General features: G+C 37.5%; 1 protein-coding gene across 1 annotated transcript in view; it reads right to left on the bottom strand.

The window, feature by feature from the left end:
* Positions 1-6,833, bottom strand: part of LOC109439374 (guanylate-binding protein 2) — a 43,614-nt gene extending 36,781 nt beyond the window's left edge. Inside the window, 4 exon segments of the mRNA XM_074335100.1 lie at positions 3,389-3,457; positions 3,460-3,526; positions 6,646-6,809; positions 6,812-6,833. Of these exon segments, the coding sequence (XP_074191201.1) occupies positions 3,389-3,457; positions 3,460-3,526; positions 6,646-6,809; positions 6,812-6,833 (322 nt within the window).
* Positions 6,834-17,544: the final 10,711 nt, after the last annotated feature.

The raw sequence follows: 17,544 nt of genomic DNA, 5'->3' as shown, positions 1-17,544 counted from the left end.
AGCAAAAAGAATAAAATACCTAGGAATAAACTTAACCAAGGATGTGAAAGACCTATATGCTGAAAACTATAAGACATTTTTGAAAGAAATTGAAGAAGACACAAAGAAATGGAAAGACATTCTGTGCTCATGGATTGGAAGAATCAACATAGTTAAAATGGCCATATTACCCAAAGCAATATACAGATTCAATGCAATACCCATCAAAATCCCTATGGCATATTTTAAAGAAATAGAACAAAAAATCATCAGATTTGTTTGGAACCACAAAAGACCCCGAATAGCCAAAGCAATCTTAAGAAAAAGAACAATAATGGAGGTATCACACTTCCTGACTTTGGCTTGTACTACAGGGCTACAATAATCAAAACAGCATGGTATTGGCAGAAAAACAGACACATAGACCAATGGAATAGAATGGAGAACCCAGAAATAAAACCACATAAATATGGACAGATAATTTTTGACAAAGAAGCTAAAAACATACAATGGAGCAAAGACAGCCTCTTCAATAAATGGTGCTGGGAGAATTGGATAGCCACGTGCAAAAGAATGAAACTGGACTGCTATTTGTCACCATGTACCAAAGTTAATTCAAAATGGATCAAAGACTTAAGCATAAGACCTGACACAATAAACTGCATAGAAGAAAACATAGGTACTAAACTTATGGACCTTGGGTTCAAAGAGCATTTTATGAACTTGACTCCAAAGGCAATGGAAGTAAAAGCTAAAATAAATGAATGGGACTATATGAAACTTAAAAGCTTCTGCACAGCAAAAGAAACCATTGACAAAATAAAGAGGCCACCAACTGAATGGGAGAAGATTTTTGCAAACAGTGCCTCCGATAAGGGGCTAATATCCAAAATATACAAGGAACTCATGCAACTCAACAAAAAAAAAACCACACAACCCAATTGAAAAATGGGCAGAGGACTTGAAGAGACATTTCTCCAAAGAGGACATACAAATGGCAAATAGACATATGAAAAAATGCTCAACATCACTAATCATCAGAGAAATGCAAATCAAAACCACAATGAGATATCACCTCACCCCAGTCAGAATGGCTATCATCAACAAGACAAATAGTAACAAGTGTTGGAGAGGCTGTGGAGAAAAAGGAACCCTCATACACTGTTGGTGGGAATGCAGACTGGTGCAGCCGTTATGGAAGGCAGTGTGGAGGTTCCTCAAAAATTACGAATAGAATTGCCATATGACCCAGCAATCCCTCTCCTGGGTATCTACCCAAAAAATCTGAAAACATTTATACATAAAGACACGTGTGCTCCAATGTTCATTGCAGCTTTGTTTACAGTGGCCAAGACATGGAAACAACCAAAATGTCCTTCGATAGATGAATAGATAAAGAAGTTGTGGTATATATACACAATGGAATACTATTCGGCGGTAAGAAAAGATGATATAGGAACATTTGTGACAACATGGATGGATCTTGAGAAAGTAATGCTGAGCGAAATAAGTCATATAGAAAAAGCAGAGAACCATGTGATTTCACTGATATGTGGTATATAAACCAAAAACAACAAAAGAACAAGATAAACAAATGAGAAACAGAAACTCATAGACACAGACAATAGTTTAGTGGTTGCCAGAGGGTAAAGGGGGTGGGCGGTGGGGGGTGGGAGATGAGGGTAAGGGGGATCGAATATATGATGATGGAAGGAGAACTGACTCTGGGTGATGAACACACAATGGGATTTATAGATGATGTAATACAGAATTGTACACCTGAAATGTATGTAATTTTACTAACAATTGTCACCCCAATAAATTTCATAAAATAAAATTTAAAAAAAAAAAAGAAAAAGAAAACAGTCGGTAACCACAAGATGGCCACGGGGTTTTGAAAATTAATTTGGGGAATGTAATCAATAATGTTGTAAAGATGTTGTAGGGTATCCGATGGACATGTGTACCATTTGGGAGACCACCTCAGGGATGATGTAGATGCCTGATCACTGCACTGTACACCTGAAGCTGAACAATAATGAATGTCAACTATAATTTTATATATACATATATATGTATTTATATGTAGGTATATACATACAAGAAGCGGAGTACAGCATTAGGAATAGAGACAGTGGAAATGTAAGGGCTCTGTGTGATGTCAGAGGGATAGTGGATGGGGGGAGGGGGGTTCACACAGTGTGAGGGATACAAATGATAAACGTCTAAGTATTACTTTGTCTTGTGCACCTGAAACTAATAAAATAAATAAATAAATAAATAAATAAATAAATAAATAAATAAATAAATAATTTTTTTTAAGTCAATAATTATTTATTCATTTTCAAGTGTGTGAGAGGTTTTCTGTTTGGAACCTGGGGATGCATATAAACTATTACAACAGATGACAACTTATGTTTAAATTTCAACGTGGATGAAGATGAAGTAGCAGGAAAAAGTCCTGCATACTCATCAAATTTCCCCAATACACATGCCCAGCAAACAGAATATAAAATAGTCAACTAAGAATGTTGACATGAAATTTTAGCTATTTATAGATCAGGAAGAGATCAGAACTGAGGCAAAGGACAATAAAGGTGAGTAAAAGGAAACTTCCCTGGAGAACCCTGAGTAATACAAATTTCTTCAGTGAGTTTACTCCAGTGGAAGAGTTTTGAAAGTAACAACCCACAAATATCGATTGCCATTCAACTATCCCACTATTAGCATGGATCTTAGTCCAGGCTCAAACAAAATTTGAACTCAAGTGCTGAATGATGGTACTCAGTTGACCCCACCCACTTCTGAACCCTCCACCACCCACGCCATATTCTGATTCCTGGAATCACCTTCAAGGCATCTACCAGGCACTCATTCTTCAATGATGTTGTGTCCATTTATCTTCAGCTGCAGGGTGATATCCAGGTAGTCCAAACAAATTCTGGAAAGAAATTTTTAAAAATTCAATGGAGTCTTATACTTCATCAGGTATGGAGGTGGGTTTTGCTCTGATTAGCTCTGTTAGCTGAGTAATAGAACTGGGAACTTAGCTAGGGAAAAAGTGATCTACACCACAATTTCCAGATCGCACACAAAAACTTACATTTCTAAACATCTTTTGCCCTGTGTCCCCTTCTCAGCCATGACAACGAGTTACAGGGGAAAAATAATTTGCCATAGCTGTAATCTCAATACATATTTATTAAATTGTGTCATGAATACCAGTGTTAAAATTAAGATGAAAATCTTGTCCTAACGTACCAGGATATTTTTCCTCTCAGGAAATAAGTTCATGGCAAGAGAATTTAACCACATTCACAACTTGCATTTGCTGTCTGCAGGAGTAAGTCATAGAAGTTGAAATAAGATGGTAAAATAAATGGCAAGGGCGAAGAAGATTTGTTAACACTCTGCCTTACCTTTGTCACATTCCCTGGGTCCTCAGTGCCCAGAAGGACCTAGGTGTGGTTCGGCTTGAGGGGTAGGGTATATACCACATCCAGATCCCCTTGGTTTCAGACCTCACTGTGGAACCCAGATGGGAACCTGCAAGGGAGAAACAAATAACATAAAATAACAGTGGATAGTCCAGACTGTCCCAGAGCTTCATGGTTAAACTTGTAAGAATGCAAAGGCCCAGCAGGGAGAAGGGTTGCTTCCATTTCAGCAAGGTCAGTCAATCCAACCTTTACAAATATTATGGACTTTCTCAAGAACATTTGGTGCCCCTATTCACCTCATACCTTTATAGTCTCAGATCACATTACAGACTAATGTAAACTCTATTAACCTGTGTATTTTTACCTGACACTCAAAAGGACATAAAAAGCATGACTTGATAACTATAATAAGAGAGAGGGCCGAGAGAACGCTACGATTGTGGCTTGTCTTTATGTAGCACCTCTTTTTCTTTATTTGGATCATTATTAAGGGAAGGGCACCTTATGGAGAAGATATTGTCATGGGAAGGACAGCATTGAGCTGTCACTCTAAGCCAGCTTTGCTGAAAGTCTTCTAGAAGGGGACCAGTGAGGACTGAGTCTTGAAATGTAGTTATGTAATCCACAACGTGAGGCTGTGAATGCCTCATTAAGTAGACAGGATTTGTTAGATAAAAAAATCACTTACGTTTTTGAGATGGACAGTAACAAAACTGAAAATATATTTATAAAAATTAGTGTGGCATTGGAATAGAGGATTAATTAGGAATTAAGGTCTTGGAATAGTTAGAAGGCTTCTAGAATTTTAGAGCCAGGATCGACTCCAGTGGCCACTGAGTCCACTGGGAAATCGACTTCTTATTATTTGATGTCATCTTGAGTAGAAAATAAAAAGCACATTGTTGAAACTCCCTGATTTTACCTCTCATTTTTTTGAATTCTTTAATTCCTCAAATAAAACCTATAAATTTATTCGGGCCTGGCCAAAAAAAAAAAGTCCTTCCCTGATTGAAAGTCAAAAATTCCCTTAAAAGAAAGATATTTTGCTTAGAAGATAATGGGAGATTGGAAAGCAAAAGGAAAGAAAGAAGAAATATAGATGGGGGTGGGAAGGTGGGGTGGGGAAGAGAGAGAGAGATAAGAGGGAGTTAGATGTGTGGGATCCTACCTGAGAGGTCAGTGGGCTGCAGTTCAACCCCTAGTGGTGCTGAACCAGAAAGGAATGAATACATTTGAAAAAAATGGCTACATGTTCTAAACAGACAAAGTCCTGCAGGACTACAGGGAGATTCTCCTAAAAATCAACAAGAACCATAAGAAACAACCAAGTTAAAAAGCAAAAACAAAAAACTCCACATCAGGGAGCAATATGAACGTTCACTTCATTCTGGCTACCTTGAACCTGAACTATTCTGTTTGTTTTCATAAAGACAATAACATTGAAGGCAAAGCTCAATGCTTATCAGTAGTTAGCACAGTCTTAGAAGTTGTACAAGACCTAGAACCACTTTTATATTTTTTTGTGGATCTTGGGACACTTATCAGTGCTGATTCAAGCACTGTACAATTAGCCAAGTCTTTAGGTGTTGATTCTCAAAAAAAACCCAAAAAAAAACCCCTCAGTATCAGAACCAGTTAAAGTAAGTAAATGCTGTAGCCTTATCCTAAATTCGCTGCAACAATGGGGAAAGGGGCTGAAATTTTAAATTGATTAGTTTTTCCTCATATTTTACATGGTAATTACAGATCATAAAAAGGGAATACTGTAAATGAAGTAAAATTTCAGATCTTATAAAGTCAGGAAGAAGAGGAAACAAAGGAGAAATACAATTTTTGCATTTAAAAAGACAGGAAATACGAACAACAAATAAATATGTGAAAAAGTTCTCAAACATATTTATAGTGAGGCATATGGTATATGATTATACAGTTATGAGAACAGCAAAAGCTAAAATGTCTGACATTAACAAATGTCAGAATGTGGAAACAAATGGTAAGAATGCAAAAATCTCAATACGGCTGATAATCATGTAAATTGTGCATAATGTTTGAAAAGCTGTTTGATAGTATCAGAATGGCTGAAGACACACATATCCTGTGACCTTGCGATTCCAAATCTAAATATAATGTGCAGGGAGAGCTTAAGATTTTCAGGATATAAGAGCAAAAATATTTATGATAACCGAGTTCATAAAAAATAAAATCTGGGAATAATATTAACATTTATTAATAATAAACAAAGAAACAAATTGTGGTATCTTCAAACAATGGCACCCTACATAGTACTAAAAATAAATAAATTACATATGTGTACAAGAAAATGCATGATTGTTATAAACTCCTTGATATGAAAAACAAATACGCAAAAGAACACATACAATATAATTCCATTTATATAAACTTTAAAAGCAGGCCAAATTACACTGTTTTTTGTTTGTTTGTTTGTTTGTTTTTAGAAATACATAGAATGTAAAACAATTTTTAAAAAGCAAAGAGAAAGAAGTGCTATGAAAATCAAAAGTACTGGTGAGCACTAGTGAGGGTGACAGGTGTGATTTGGGCTTTTGGGTGTATGTAATGTACTTCTTGACCTGTGCAGTGATTACACAGGTGATCACTTTACATTTATTTACTTTATTGTACATGTATGTTTTATATACTCTTCTCTGTGTTGTAATTCACATATTAGAAAATACTAAATACAGAAAGAGAAGGGAGTATAATTTTGTTATGAAATGGAGCAAAAAAATGAATCTTAGCTCTTTTGAGATTTGAGAAAAACAGGTTCCCTGCTTCCCTCCCCTTCCTCCCTCTCTTCTTCCCTTCCTTCACTCCTTCTTCCACTTTTTAAAAAGAAGCCACAATAAGCTAAAATTTTGTGCTGCTGGGAATGACATTGTAGTTTGGGCAAAGAGTATACAAGAAAAAGAAAGGGAGCTCCTGAGCAGGTGAAAATGGATGGGATCCAGAGAACAAGTGTGGGGGATCTTTAATAGGATCTAGATTCTGTTTTTTTGTTTGTTTGTTTGTTTGTTTTTTACTGGAGAGAAGAATAAGATTTTGTGGACATATAGGATTGAGGTTGTAAATTTAATGGTAAGAATTAGAAATTTTCTTCAGTGGGAGGGGTTAGGCTCTCTCTTATGATGACCCTGAAGGAAGTGTGATCAGCCTGTGTTATCTCTGCTTCCTAGCAAATAGCTCCTGTCACAGGACAATACTCATCATGGTTCTGTCCTCCCAGGCGGTTCATTAGGTAGTATTTTCCTGTTGTATACCACCCTGCGATGGCCACCACTACCACAGGCTGACAGATCTTGTCAAGAATCTTTAACGCTTTGGGATTCACCATCAGCTGCTCCTCCTGGTTTTCCATCATGCAAATGGGACCATCATGGTAAGTCCAGATGCCATGGTAACCTGTAACCCAGTAGAGCTGTTCAGTATAATAAGAGATCCCAAAGTCATCTCTAATGATCATACAAATTGCACATATATTTACATATATATCAGCTTTCTGCTAGTAGAATATAAATGTGTATACATACATATATACATATATATATATATATATATATATATCTTCTTATATTTGTACATTTCTGTGCAGCTTAGTGTACAGATGCCTATCCCTATTATCTCACTGATCTTTAAGTGAAGCCTAGGATAACCTTGCCCAGGAAATGCATAAAACGAATAGAATGAGAAAAGCAAAGGACTGATGGTGGAGTCCTGAGAAAACTAACATTTTGTGGGTAAGTAGAGGCAGAATGGAACCCTGCAGGTGATGAGAAAAGTGGTCAGAAGAGTTTCTAAGATTTTCAGGACAATATGGTGAGGCATTAATGAGACACCATTAATTTTACAAATATTTATTGAGTACCTACCACATGCTGCACTGTTCTAGGTGCTCAGTATCCAGAAGTGAAGAGAATGGATACAAATTCCTGCCTCATGGAGGTCTAGTCTAGTAGGGTCAGACAGGTAATTAACAAAACCAACCAGCAAGGATTTATATGTGTGTTAGATGATGATAAGTGTTCTCGAAAAACATAAGCAGGGAATAAACTATTCAAGGGAATGGGATAGGGATTGTTGGTGGTTGAACTGTATATAGGGTTTTCTGAGAAAGAGACAAAATGAAGGTAATCAGTGACCGCAATGAGGACAGATTTAGTAAAATGGTGGAAACAGGAGGCAGACTTTGATGGAGGAATGACCATGAAAGAAGGGAGAACAGAGAAAGAACATGGCTTGTCTCAACATGCAAAAAAAAAATAAAAAATAGAAAGACCTGTATCATGCTTAAAGAAATATTTTGTCCAAGATTAATTTATTTAACTGGACAAAAAGGACATTTCTTGTCTATAGGTGCAGTGTTTGAGGATCTTCCCAGATCTGAAAGAATCCCACATCTGGGTGAAGCTCTTAGGTCCAAACCCAGAAGCTCAACTTTGATTGTTTTCATCTCAATGAATGGGTCATTTCATGGCACCGAGCAATGGAGACCAAAGAGCATTTACTGTGCCTTTAATTCTCTCTAAGACAATGCTAAGCAACATTCGTATGTTCTCACAGTGTTGTCAGCACTCTACCTAAGGTAGTGTTACTGTGAATAGTCATCCAGGCGGTCCTGGGCCCCAAGTGGTAGGAGGTCTCATGTACAAAGATGCCCCAAAGGTACTGTCCATAAGAATCATCTGGAGTGATGGTTAAACACATCTCTAAACCCATATGTTTAATAAGTACTGCAGGTTGTTATTTGTGCATGAGCCATGCATTTAGAAAGCGCATAATGATGAGCCATATAGTTAGACCATATAGCTGTGTTTAACAACTGATTAATAGTAGATTAGGAAGAGTGTCATTGAATTATTCTACATAATACAGCTTTGTAGTATCTTTGAAATAGTGAATGTAATATGAAAATCAATAGTCCACATTTTTTATTTAAATTGTCCCTAAGGTAAAGATCATCTTTTCTCTCTATTTTTCCAATGCCTGGCAGGCGCAGTCAAGGAATGTCTGAGGAGGGGGAAGGAAAAGACCTCACACAGCACCTCTGCAAAGGGGCCGGGTTTGGTCTCTCAGTCCAAGAATGGACTTCAGCCCGCCAGCAAATAAGGGTAGGATGCACTCCTGCTTCTCCTGCGCAGGGATCTTTGCACAGACCTGAATGGGCGATTGAGGAGGAGCAGAGCATCCTGGGAACACGGTGTGCGCTCTGTCCACAGCTGTCTTGGGTCCAAACTCAGACGCTGAGCTGCCCAGAGCAAAGCACCGCTGTCCACCCACTACAGGGCCCTTCGCTGGTGGTCCTGTGCCTTTGCCACCTGCCAGTGTGGAGTCTGGGTCTGGGCATGTATTGTTACAGCTGCTGCTGTTGTTGTAGTTGTTAGTGGGTTAGTTAGTTAGTTATCTAGTTAGTTAATGGATATGTGCATGGAAGACCAAGTTTAGGAGAGAATTTACGTGGCCAGGGAGCTGCAGCCAGGACACAAGTTCTCAGCTGTCCTTCCTAGTCCCTTGCGCGCTCCTCCTGCATCTGGCTCCTCAGGATACCGACCGTTCTCTTTAGAAGCTGAAAATCCAGCCAGAAATTACAGCCAAACAGTTACGGGGAGGGAAGAGAACAAAAATAGAAAGATCACACTGTAGTTTTTGCTGTTGTTTTTGCGGCTTTAACGGTTGGGGATTTTCCCTGTTTTCACCGAGGTTGGAGAAATGAGTTAAGAAACCGGATGAGGCAGGTGGCAAATCTGCGCGGTTCCTGCACATCTGGCTTTGAAAACCCAAGCCCATCCCTCTCACAGCTGGTTTAGGTTTCCTTGGCTCTATGATGAATACAGAACAGCAGACATGAAAGTGAGCGAAGTAACGGTAGACTGAGATATTTAAACAGCCTTTCCGGGTACCTTGTAAGGAAAGAGGTTTGGGTTTTTTTTGTTTGTTTGTTTGTTTGACTTGGTCTGTGGGTTTTGGGGATTAGGGTTGGTAATTTTTACGTATTCATTTCTTATTTTTTCCTTTCCTTTCTCCATATCTTTCTTAAAAAGTACTCTTGTAGTTAACATGAATATTCTTTTGCATAACAATAAAAATACATATCTATATGTGCATATATAAACAATCACTATAATTTTGTTGCATAGTCTCCCCGAGTTTTTTTTCTCTACTTATTCTGAGATGTATCTGGCTTTTGATAAAAAAGGTTGTTCCACCTGATTTGTATGAGAAAAATGCAAATTAATGTCTCAATGAGATACCAGCACACAGCCACCATATTCACAAAGGTTGAAAGTTCTGATGTGGAAAGCAGTCATATTCTCTGGTCAGTTGGAAAATTGCTGCAGAGACTTTTGAATGATATTGCCCCTGACCTAGAAAGACTGAAGACACACATCCTTCATGGCCTAGGAATGGTGCTTCTGGGTTTATTATACAAGGGAATTGTAGACATATGTGCATAGATAAGTATGTGCAAAAATATCCTAAACAACATTTCATACAAGAAAAACCTGAAAATCCAAATATGAATTAATAATAGAAGGAATAAACTGTTTTTGTCTTCGTACAATATGATATATACAGCTTACACCTACACACAATGAAACAGCTGAATTTTATAAATATCTTATTGAACAAATGAGACAAGATACAAAATAATACATACGATGTAATTCCCTTTATATTATGTTTGAAAGCAGGCCAAACTAAATTATATTATTTAGGGCATCATATGATAACATCCTAGAAAAGAACTGTGAAAGTTTTGATATTGGTTGGCTCTAGCAGGGTTGTCAGAGGTTGTAAGATGTCCCTTAGGATGCTCAGTGTTAGGAATGCTCAGTTACTGTATCTGGGGTAATTTAGGTATTCATTTGATAGTGATATTTATATTTATCCTGTGCTTTTTACATTTTATGTACTCTTCTGTAAGTGTCATACTTCATAATTTTTAAAAACAGAGAGAACGGGATATAATTATCAACATATTGCTTTGAAAAGGAGCAAAATATTGTGTTGTAACTGATTGAGATATGGGGTCAAGAGATGTTTTCTTTTTCCCTGTCCCTGTTTCTTTTTATTTTTCCTTAAATTGGAAATATTCAGTGTTGAAGCGAGGACTTCTGTTTCTGGAAAGATAAAGTGGTAGTACTTTTCCCTATTCCTCCCACCAAGTGCAACTAAAAACCCTGAATATTGTGGGTATAACACATATTAGAAGACTCTTAAAGATGAAGAGAAGAAGGCAGATTAGACGTGTCCCATTTTGGTGCTGGAAAAGCTGACAACCGAGAAACATCAATAGGTTCTGAAAAAAAAAGCCTTATAAAAGCACATTTACTCTAGCCAAAAGACCATGAAAGAGGCAATCTACCAAGACAAAGAAAGTTCTGCACAATAAAACCACTTTATTCCAGTCAAACAGCACAGGAAAATCTGCAGGCCAACCCCCAGCCTCCCACACAGCAAGGAAAAGCTGAGACTTCTGTTCTCTCCAGGCTGTAAAAAGGCTCTGCTATCCTCTGCCTGGATGGTGCCAGAGAAGGTCCACTAGGAAACTGGACTCTGATTCTCATTGCAGGATCACCAGGCACCCTTCTCTCTTCTCACTGGGGCCGTGTGGAGAGGCAGGACTCTCAGTGGCAGGGAGGCCACCAAACAGTGAAGGCCATGTGGGAAACAATAATAAGGGACTCCGCCCTCCTCAGCCTGGGTGGCATCAATAGCAACTTCATGGGGAATAGCAGACCACTGAAATGAAAATTTGTAGGATGGTTACTTAGAAAACAAAAATAACTTTCTGCTAAATAAGGCCTCCCATATTTATAATTATGAAAAACAAAAGGATCTCTTATGTTATTCCCTGAGAAGTGCTGACGTTCCTTCTGTTCCTCGTCAGCACAGGTTCAGCTGACTGTGACTTATCTCCTCTGCCACCGGTCATTGAGTATATTCACTTCAAACCACTTCATTGACGGTGACCACAGGCATCACCTGTGGGTACAGCCCAGACTCTTGGTCTTTGCTCAGCTCGCCCTGACCCCATTCCCAGGAACAGATTTAGTGTCATGAAAGTGACGCCAGTTGGAGAGAGCATCTTCACCTCTGGTCCCAAGACCCAGTCTGTGAAATTAAAACAATAATGAGATAATCTGGCCTCCTCTGTTGCCTGTGACATCTGTTTCTAGATGGTGAAAATTGCATGTGAGTAGACTGTTTTAAAATTGGAAGTGCTATTATACATTTCCAAAACATTTCAAGTCTAGTTCATTTTAGGTTAAGGAATTTTCAAATTTCCGATTTTGGCATCATGTCAATTAAAGTTGGCTGTCAAAAGCAATTGATTTGCATTTTGCCTATTTGTCATTATTACAGTTCCAAGGCCCTTAAAACCAGCACTTTGTGTTGACAAAATGTAATTAATAGGTACAGCATAATCTACGGAAAAAGGTCACATTAGGAAATACACAAGACTCTGAAAAACAAAGTAGTAGAGTTACTTTTAAAATTTTTATGGTTAAAAATATGTACAAACATATAGATATACAATTCACAGTTTTTAAGAAAAATCAGTAGGCTTTCATATATGATTGCAAAGATTTGAGATCGTTTAACTTCAGCACTATATGCAAATATAAAATTAAATGAGCCCCATCAGATTTTGGGGCACATAATCTAGCATTCCTTATAGTATTTATATATAGGCTAAGGGGTTATAAAGACACAATACACAATTATTAAATCCAATGTAAATTGTTTCATGATATAAAATATCCTATTTAAGTTATGCCCTTGGTGAGGGTAACAAAAAGGAAAAGCCTTCTTTAGCCCTTCAGCCTATGACACAATTTCCATGCTGGTTGTTCCTTCCATCTTTTGAAGCACCTCTATTTTGTTATAGTGTTATTTACTTACAGTTTGGAATCTCTCTAAGCAAACAATCTACTGCCATGGCCAGGATCACACCACTGCCCATAGACTGAGCAACCTCCACCCAGTTGAGAACTGTACATTGTCTCCACTGAGAAGCTAGGTTAGTTGTCTTTACATTGGTGACTCCCTCTGATGGCAGCCAGCACATGACCACTTGGCAGGAGTGATGCCCACCTGAGCTCAAACTTTGGTCAAATCCCACTTGACTTAGCCCATTGTGAATCACACCCCCTAGGTCATTTCCTATCCCCCTTTAGACAAATATGGAAAATTAGAGGGGTGGCATTGAGGTACAAGAGAAAATTTTCCCTGAGAGAGCCAGCTCAATATCTCTACCAAATAAAGGTTGTGATCAAATGTCCCTTATTATACGATTCATAATCTTTTTAAGGAACTAATCATCATTTAAACTATCAAAGTGCACATTTTACCAATTAGGAGCATCATAACTTTATAACTAAATACAAAAGTTCATTATAATTATTATATAGCTTTTTAAATGATAATTGTCCATTATAATTATTATATAGCTTTTTAAATGATAATTGTCCCAAGTTCTATAGTTTCTTGTTCCTTTTGTCTTCAGTGAAAATAAACACAAAAAGGAAGTTCTGATGTTTAGCTTTAGAGTAAGATGCATATATGCTCTGGTGGGGCTGGATTCCTCAGCTGTCTGGAGTCTTCTCCTTTCAGCTTGGATTCTTTCCTCCTGCTTTGCAGCCTCTTCCTGAAGAAGAGGCTGTAGATAAACTGTAGAGTTTAGCAAAAAGTACTGTCCAGATCATTGGGGCAGAGGGATAAGGCCAAGTCATTGACTTTCATTACTTATTTTAAGCCATCAGTAACAAAAGACAGTCCCTGAATTCTCCTTTCTATTCATGTCCATTTTTACCTCTGTCTTGGTTTCCTACATGAATAATTCTTCTCCCATATCTCTCTAGGTCGTTTGTTTGTTTGTTTGTTTGTTTGTTTGTTGTTTTTTGTTTTGTTTTGTTTTGTTTTAGCTGCAGGACTGTTCTCCTCTTACGGTTTTAAAATATTAGTGACCCAGAATCATGTTCTTGGCCGTCTGCACCCACTTGCAATACAGTCTTTCTGGAAAACATTATCATTTTTTTCTCCTTTAACTTTGATCTAGGTGGTGTGGACTCTCAAAAATATACCTTTTTATTCTTAATGTGTGAACTGAAGTGTGACGTCTAGAACTACAGCTGTCATTTTGGGAACACAAGAGGAGCTGGCCTCGGAAAATAAAAACAATGTAGTCGGTGAATAAAGTAAAAAGAAAGCTGGGTCATTAATGAGACTCTGTGAGCTGCACATTTAACCACTACCTTTAATGACCTACCTTCAGATTTCCTAGAAGACTATCTTCTAAGAAATATCTTCTAAAATGTCCTACTATAGGCCATTTTAAATTGTCTTCTAATATCATAGCCTAAATTCCTATTTTTTGTTTTTGCTTACATTATGTTTATAATTTACAAAATCTGTTCAAGACCATGACTCAATAAATTTTTAAATTCTTGTAAAAATTTAAAGGAAGTTGGCCTCAGCATGATATTTAAAAAATAGTGTCCCTCGACAGATGATTGGATAAAGAGGATGTGGTGTATATACACAATGAAATACTATTCTGCCATAAGAAAAGATAAAATAGTACCATTTGCGACAACACGGATGGATCTTGAGATTATTCTGTAAGCGAAATAAGTCACACAGAAATAGTCAGGAAACATATGATTTCACTGATATGTGGGTATAAAACAGAAAACAACAAAAGAACAAGATAAACAAATGAAGAAAGAAAAACTCATAGACACAGACAATAGTTTAGTGGTTACCAGAGGGTAAGGGGGGGAGGGGGTGGTAGATGAGGTAAAAGGGATCAAATATATGGTGATGGAAGGAGAACTGACTCTGGGTGGTGAACACACAATAGGATTTATAGATGATATATTACAGAATTGTACACCTGAAACCTATGTAACTTTACTAATAATTGTTACCCCAATAAACTTTAATTAAAAATATAAATCAATAAAAGTAAAGGATATATGTGCTCCAAAAAAAAATAAAAAATAAAAAATAAGTACTGCTTCAAGAGAATGAGAAGACAAGCCACACTGGGAGAAATTGTTTGCAAAAGATGTATCTGATAAAGGACTATTATCCAACGTATAGAGAGAGCTCTTAAATAACTTAACAGTAAGATAACAAATAACCCAATTCAAAACTGAGCCTAAGACCCCAACAGACACCTCACCAAAGAAGAGATATAGACAGCAAATAAGCATATGAAAAGATTTTCAACATATGTCATTAAGAAACTGCAAAATAAAACAACAATGAGGTACCAATACATACCTATTAGAATGGACAAAATCCACACTGACAACTCCAAACGATGGCAAGAATGGAGCGACAGGATCTTTCATCTATTGTTGGTGGGAATGCCAATCCAACAATCATACTCCTTAGTATTTACCCAAAGGTAGTTGTAGAAACCTTGTCTTAGGAACATTTCTTTGGTAGATGGTTTTGCTGCAATGGTGAAATTTTTACTTGCGCAATAGACAAAATGCAATTGGTTGAGAAGAATGAAAATAAAAACATACTTGTTTGACTTCACATACAAACATACTTGCTCTTCATAGAATTAGTACAAGTTTGTGTACTATAAACACAGAATTAGGGTGAGTTCCAGTCTATTACGAAAGAAATAATGTGGTGAATTTACACTTGTCTGTGCTGCATTGTTGACTATGTTTCTGACAGGAAACTTCCGTTTTTAACCAAGCTTTGATAAGAACTGAATTTTTTATTTAAACTGTCACAAAACTAATAATTGGAAAATGTTTGCCCAGACGAGCTTTGGTTCGTTACATTTCAAACCTTGTTTTGCATCTACTACTCGCATAGCACTGGTTCTGAGAACCTTAGGATGTGGCCCCACATGTGACCTCTGGCCTTGCACCTTCACATAGTGATGCACAATCAGCAGGAGAAAACTTCCTGCAAGTTATTACAGCACTAGGACAACTAGAAAAGAATTTACTATTTAGGAAAGGAATTGTAAGCCAAAAAATATATATCCCCCTAAACCCATACTAAATGTCTGTTAACCTCAATTGTTCTTAGCAAGAATATGAAAAAATTGCATAGCCAATCCAATGCCAGGTGAGAGAAGGTAAAATGGGACAGAGAGGCGCTGAAGGGGAAAGAGGTGGCAATATATATGATTGCAGATTACATAACCTTCATTTTTAAAAGAAAAATAACAGGTTTATTGGTATATAAGCCACATACCTTACAATTCACAAACTCAAAAAGAACAATTTAATGGTTTTCAGTACATTAGTGATAGAAATTTCCATCCTTCCCAGAAGAAACCTAGTATCCATTAGTAGTATTTCTCATGAATCCTAAGCCCTAGGTAACCTTAATCCGCTTTCAGTCTCTATGGATTTGCCTCCTCTGGACATTTGATATTAACAGAATTATACAGCAATAGGTCTTTTGTGATGGGCTTCATTTCTCAAGGGTATATACACAGTGGGGGTCAGATGCAATGTTTCATCAGAAGTCTCCACTCTCACTTTCACACTAGATGGCACTGTATTCAGACTTCTCTAGAAATACAGCTTTTCTTCCCTTATCAGTGCATGAGGCTGTAGTGGTTAGTAATTATTTTCTTATCCTTCCCCCAATCTCCTCTTTCCAGAACTTCACATCCAAGAACTGCTGTACTGTTTTCATTAGTCCCATGTTCATATAATTCCTACGTGAAACAAATTATTTCTGTAATCCTTGGTGGTAACTGTTTTCCTGACTGAATTGAGACTGATCACTCAGTATTATACGAGGATAAAAGTCCAATGGAGGATGATTCCAGCATTTTTGAAGTGTTTCCTGCTCCGTGACCCTATACTGTTTACACACTAGGACCATTGTACAAAAACAGACAAGTCATTTGATTAGAATATGGTGCTTAAAAAGCAGTGGGTCTAACAATTCTATTTAAGTGATTTTTTTATTTAACAGAGTGTAAAGCTCTACAGTAAGAGTGTTGTACATCCTCTAATCCTAATTAGACATTTTAAAAGCATGTATGAATGATGAAAAAATTAAGCAAAGAATTAATAATAACATAAAGGATTATACATTATTACAAATTTTGTACACCGAAAATTTAACCAGAAGGAACACATATTTAAATATCAACTTGAGAAATTATCATCATTATTTGTTTATTAAAAGGGGTACTGACTTTTACATGATAATGGTGACCATTACAATGTTAAAAGACTTTTACATACATGATCTTGAATAATTCTCACAAATCGCTATGAATTGGGTATCAATATAGCATTGAGAAGATGTGTGAAATAATTCATAGAGAACTTTGGTTGTCACACAGCAGCCTAACCGTCTGTCCCCTTGTGCCTACCCCTAAAGAAAGAAGAGTCTGTGAGACTGTTCCTTTCAGGGACTTTGCTTCACCTTTGTGCTTACACTTCATGTCTCTCTGTTTGGGCCCCAAAAGATGGTTGGTCAGCCAATGACGGGTAAGATTCCTCATGGGAGCCCCAAGCTGGGCGGAACCACGTGGGGACCACCAGGAGAACTCACGGGGTTGATAAAGGTGGGCACAGCCCCTACCTTCCCCCGGCTAAGGAAAGCTTCCACTTATGTGGCTATATTCCTTTCCACAACCTGCTTGGGAAGTGAGCCAATGATGTAATAACATCAGTTCTCCTTCCATTCTTAACAATAAGTTTTAGCATGAAGGATTTGTTCCTGGGGAGGCACATATCATAATTGTTAAGACATCATGGGACTTTCTATTCTGGCTGTTTGCAGGCAAGGGTGATTGATTTGAATCAGTTTTCTGGTATGATGTATGAGACTCACAGACCATGGAGAAAACAATGCTACTTGCTTGTGTGTACATCAATAAAAGCCAGAAGGCGGCCCGATTCAGGGCTCTCAACCTTGGCCCCCTGTTTCATAACTTTCTTGATTTCTGTTTCTTTCTTAACCGTTTGCCGCCCCTTCAGTTCTCTCACTGCCAATGTTGCGATGGACGCGACAAACTTTGAAGCTGATAACTAGCAGAATGGGCTACGGACTTGGTATGCCAACAGCTTCAAGTGTTTTTTTCTCCATGTTGCTAATTTGACAG

Source organism: Rhinolophus sinicus, linkage group LG06 (genome assembly GCF_036562045.2).
Source record: "Rhinolophus sinicus isolate RSC01 linkage group LG06, ASM3656204v1, whole genome shotgun sequence".
In the NCBI taxonomy this organism is placed as follows: Eukaryota; Metazoa; Chordata; class Mammalia; order Chiroptera; family Rhinolophidae; genus Rhinolophus; species Rhinolophus sinicus.
The sequence above is the reverse complement of the archived record's forward strand: the minus strand, read 5'-3'. Positions and strand labels throughout refer to the sequence as shown.